The sequence below is a fragment of the Pseudoliparis swirei genome, chromosome 23 (assembly GCF_029220125.1).
Source record: "Pseudoliparis swirei isolate HS2019 ecotype Mariana Trench chromosome 23, NWPU_hadal_v1, whole genome shotgun sequence".
Classification (NCBI taxonomy): domain Eukaryota; kingdom Metazoa; phylum Chordata; class Actinopteri; order Perciformes; family Liparidae; genus Pseudoliparis; species Pseudoliparis swirei.
The window spans coordinates 8446698-8451780 of record NC_079410.1 but is presented as its reverse complement, the minus strand read 5'-3'; the positions used below and the strand labels follow the sequence as shown (position 1 = coordinate 8451780).

The window sequence follows — 5083 nt, the reverse complement described above, 5'->3', positions numbered from 1 at the left end:
ATGCTCATTAAACAAGCAAAAGTGTTAGTTAAAAAGATGAGTTTAACACTTCAGGGTGCAACCGCAGCACTATTTTACTTTCATTATTTTCTCATGATTTCCTGATGCGGCGGGACCTTCAAACTCACTTGACTACTCATTGTTTAATTTGTTGACTCCTCTCCAAATATTCCTTTCTTTCTGTGTGACGGAGGCTATTGACATGCAAATCCCTCGGCTGCATGAATGATGTCATGGAAGGAAGTTAGGGGTCTGCATTCGACAACTGTGTTCTCTAAACGACATGTTGTCACTTAGCATAGATCTCACCCTGCATCCTCCCTTCACGTAAACTCTTAACATATCCAAGTGTACACGGCAAATTGATACAGCACCCAATACCAAACAGGAAACAACATATTGGGTCATACAAGCTTAAAATGAAGGATATCAGTACCTACCTTCTTTGATTACCCATAGATGAAAACATGGCACTGATAAAGATGGTCTATATGACCACAGAACATGATCACTCAAACTGTACTAAATTACACAGTTGGCATTTGCTAACTGCGCTATACTGTAAATAAAAAATCCAAACAGTAAATGAGAATGATCCAGAAATGGTGCTACAATGTATGTTAAATAAAACATTCGAATGATTCTCATATCCCAGGCACAGTTTCGCAGTCCTTGCTTTAGCACAATATTCTATACACCTAGCATGCCAAAAAAACACCCAAAAAAATAAAGGCAAAATGTTGTCCTATATTTTTCTCCCCGTGATCTTCAAATCGTTTCTCTGGCCCACAGCCCGAACACAAAAAAGTCACCCAAACTATTTCCCCCCAAAAACTCTGCTATCCCAGTCACAGCTTCTGCTGAGCTGACACCCCCTTCCAATAATCAAGGATGTCATGCAGGTCCTCGCCTTTAGCGAACTGCACCTTTTTTCGAAGGGCGTTTCCGGCCGACACATAGCAAGCCTCATCGCGCTGACCTTTTCGGTAGGGACGAAATCGCTCCCAGATCCGCAGTGAGCTCTCTGAGGAGTACTCTGGGCCGGAGGAGTAGCCAGAGTAACTGGAATGGTGGCGGGCAGGCGAAAGCTGGGAGTAAGAGGCCGCATCCCTGCGGGAGCGTGTCAGGGGCTTCAGGAAGGAAACCTTCTGGGCTGGGGAGCCTTGGTGGGACCCTTCATAATATAGAGCTGGGACGGAGTGGCGGTGCTCCGAGCAGTGGTAGTCTTGCTGCACCTCTAGCTGCTGCTGCTGCTGGATTTGTTGCTGTTGATGGTAATGGTGGGGCTTCTGGTTTTCCTGATGTTGGGCACCAACACCACCACTGTCGCAACCACCACCACCCCCTCCACAGCAGCTCCCACTCCTGACTAAGGGCAGCCTCTCCAGGGGCTCACCGCAGCCCACAGGACTGTGCCGGTCTGGGTACTGCTGCTGTTGTTGATTACAGGCATCTGGGCTCCGAGGCTCAGGAACATCCAGGCTATAGACCCGTGCTCCTCCACTTTCCCTATCCCGACTCATAGAGCCACAAGACGTGGTGCTGCACTGTTTCTTGACAGCATTTACAATAACCACAGCTGCATCTGCACTCATTTGCCGTTGAATGGGACATACGTCTGTGGCTGGTGGAGGGGGCCTATAGGGGGGTGTGATGACAAAGCCACCACCACTGATCCCTGGGCGCTCAGAGAGAGGGGCATTCAAGGAAGGGAGTGGAGGCGGAGAGGGTATTTTGTTCGGAGTTAGGACTTGGCACTTCTCTGTCACCCCTTGGGAGAGTGGGATTAGGCCACGAGTAAGGGAGGATGCGCTGGTTGGGGGAGGGGAGGTGGGATTAGAGCAGGCTGTAGGGTGAGTAGAGGCCCCTGAAGCAGCAACTGCTGCTGCATCCAGTTTGAGAGCATCAATGCAGTTGTTAATTATCTGGTTAACCTTATCCACCTCCATGGCAATAGTGGAAATCTCTGACGCTGAGCCATGTCCGTCATCATCGGAGTCATCACCAACATCAGTTCCATCATCGTCCCTCAAATCCATCCCTCCATGCCCACCATCTCCCACCCTCTCCATCCCTGCCCCTCCAGTTCTGATATCCATATAGTTTCCTTTACTTGTAGCGATGGCCTCTGAAAATGCAGTTGCCATCTTTTCCACTTGCGGGATAGAAGAAAGTCTGGAGGAACTGGTATTGGCTGAGTGGAGCATTCCGGAGCTAGAGGATGCGGACATGGGAAGTTTGCCTCCGTGATGGTGCTGATACTGGTGATGCTCTCTGGACTGCTCCTGAAGCTTGTGGACTGCCAATGGATCATTTGCCACTGCTGCCGCTACCTCTGGTCCATAGCGCATTTCCAATATCGTTTTCTTGACGCAGATGGACTTCCTCTTGTCTTCACGCCTCCGTTTCTTACGTAGACAATAGTAGACGATGCCTAACACAATGAGCATGCCAAAAAGGCAGCCGATAATGGTCATTATATAGTGAGTCGCGGTGGAAGGTGTGGGGAGCATTTCATCTTGAATTTGGGAGCGGGTGGAAAACTGAAGGCAGGTGTGGTTGTAACGTTGAGAGTTCCGGATGGATGCTACACAGAAGGTGTAATTGGTGTGTTGCTTGAGCTTGTTAAGGGTGATCATCTCCTTTGTGTTTTTCAAATTCATGACATCGGACACAAACGTGTGGTTGTATTGTGTTAGAATATACATTTTGCTGTAGGGCCTTGGAATTTGCACGAGAAGAGAGGCTGATGACAAAGAGACATGATGGAGCTTGATGCTGGGAATGAAGCTGTTTTCAGTTGATGAGGAAGACGTGGTGGGCCCCACACCTCCAAACATCTCAGGTCCAATCCCGGAAGGACCATCCAGATCTGGTGGGAGAGAGGTCATTCCAGGAATCATCACTCCATCTCGGCAGTGATGGTACAAGATGTTTTTGGCATTCCGACCAGCATGCCCAGCCGCGATTAGTAAGGGGTAGCCAAACATCTCCCGGGGCGTCTCACACTGGAGGCGATCGTAGGTGTGTGTTACATTGTTGAAGCTATCCAACCAGGTGATGAAGCTGTACAGATCACAGCCGCAATGGAATGGATTTGCTGCCAGTTCACACACCATCAGCCGGCTGAGAACTGTGAATGTGGACGGGTCAATGCGTCCAAGTTTGTTGGATGACAGGTCAATGCTGCTGAGACTGGGGCACTCCCAGAATGCATTGCTAGAAATAACCTCAATGAGGTTGTGCTGGAGGAAGAGGCATTGCAAGCGGCCGAGCCCTCTCATCATACCCTCAGTTAAGTTTGTCAACTTGTTGTAACCCAGCTGAAGAACCTGAGGAAAACACAGAAGAAGCATTTGTGCATTGTTTACTTTTTCTATCGCATATAATTTGTACTCATTATAATACAATTTGAATTTGACTTCATAAATGAGATTCAATCAAGCTGCAGCATTTTCTAGAACAGAGATCCTAAAACCAATTCATTCATTACGAGCTCCCTCTAAGGCATGTTTAAGGCATTCAGCACAATTCTAGACAAAAGTGCCATTTTATATACAAAATGTAATCCATTGAAAGCATGACAAATTGAGGAATTAAGCCTCTAATTGTCTGGAAGTACAATTTTTAAATAAATAAAAATGGTACTAAAACAACTGCTAAAGGATAGTCCTAGTCTCTAACTAAGGTCTAATGCTGTGTGAACTACGTTATTGTGTTAAGCTCAAAGCCTTTGTCAGCCATTCCCCTTTCACCTGTAGGTTGGCTTGTCCCGCAAAGGCTCCATCCTCGACGTAGCCGATGTCATTCTTGGTGAGGTTGAGGTCCGTCAGGTTCGTGAAGCGATACATGGAGCTGAAGAGCACTGCTTTCAGCTTGTTCTCATTCAATCGCAAGTCATGGACAGTGTTGTTGATGTGCTGGGGGATAGTCTCGTACGGCGGCTGGTTTTGACTGCAGATAGCCAGCCACACATAGCCTTTGTCCCCCTCAATGAGCCAGCAGTCTCCATTGATCATTTGGGGAAAGAAGGAGAAGAATAGGACGGAGGGGAGAATAAGAAAAAGTAGAGTGGAGGTGGTAGCAGCACCCTGCATCATGCCAAAGAAAATAAGTCAGAAAGAGGGGAAGCTATAATTGTTAAGGAGAAAAACCTCAAATTTAAGTGCAGGCAGGAAAGGAGGTTGTGTTTGCAGGAGAAAGGGAAGCAACAATGGTTGCTTGGAAGGGTTTCCAGAGAAGAGTAGGTTCTGGGTTGGGTGCTGACAAAAGGGGTGAAGGCTTCACAGCTTTATGGTCATCGTGGTTATTAGCAGGGGACCCATGTCGTGCCATATCTTGTCAGGCTGCAATGCGGAGTGACACGGCTCGTCTTCATAGTGTCTTCTTTTGGCATCAGACTCACAGCTCACTCAAATGGAGGGATCCTTGGAGTATTGGAAAATCTATGGGGAATACAGAAAAGATGTTTCTTTTGTAAAAGACAATTCATATAACAAATATTTATGTTGCAGTGTTTCATCCTCTCACTATATTACATTTCTTGTAATTTGCCTCCATTGCCTGCACTTTCTGTAGGAATGTACTGAAGGATGGATACAGTTTTTAAACATCAATCTAAACAAATAGTAAATGACTTCAGACTCCACGAAATGTCTGCAACATTTAATTGTTTGATTTTATTCATGGGACCTGCAGGCATCTCAAAATCAATCTCAATTTTCCTCAGGGCTTGTTGAACACTTACTTCAGCTGGCTTTCTTTCTCATTATGTAAATGTATGCATTGCTACAATGCTACAACAATTCCCCTTTTAGTCCCCTCTTCTACCTCCACCAAGCAAGGCAATGCGGTCACCAAGCTTTGACTGATAACTACATGCACACACCTGCCAATCTTTGCTCAGTCCTCAGGGGAGAATAACTTTTTTAAATGTAAAGTGAAGCATTGCATCACCCAAACGCTGATAGCACATTGTCCCCACAGACATTCCTTGTTATGACACTATCCTGCCAAAACCTAAGCTCTCTATACCATCTGCATGTCAATTGAATAGCAGTCAAACGTTTACATAAGGAGAGGA

The 5083-nt window shown here is 46.5% G+C and overlaps 1 protein-coding gene across 1 annotated transcript; it reads right to left on the bottom strand.

Annotated features, from left to right (window-relative positions):
• Positions 1–848: 848 nt before the first annotated feature.
• Positions 849–4097, bottom strand: LOC130189127 (protein phosphatase 1 regulatory subunit 29). Its single transcript, XM_056407800.1, has 2 exons — positions 3756–4097; positions 849–3332 (listed from the first exon to the last, which is right to left on the bottom strand). The coding sequence occupies exons 1-2, from the start codon at positions 4095–4097 to the stop codon at positions 849–851; spliced, it is 2826 nt and encodes a 941-aa protein (XP_056263775.1).
• Between the last annotated feature and the right edge of the window lie 986 nt (positions 4098–5083).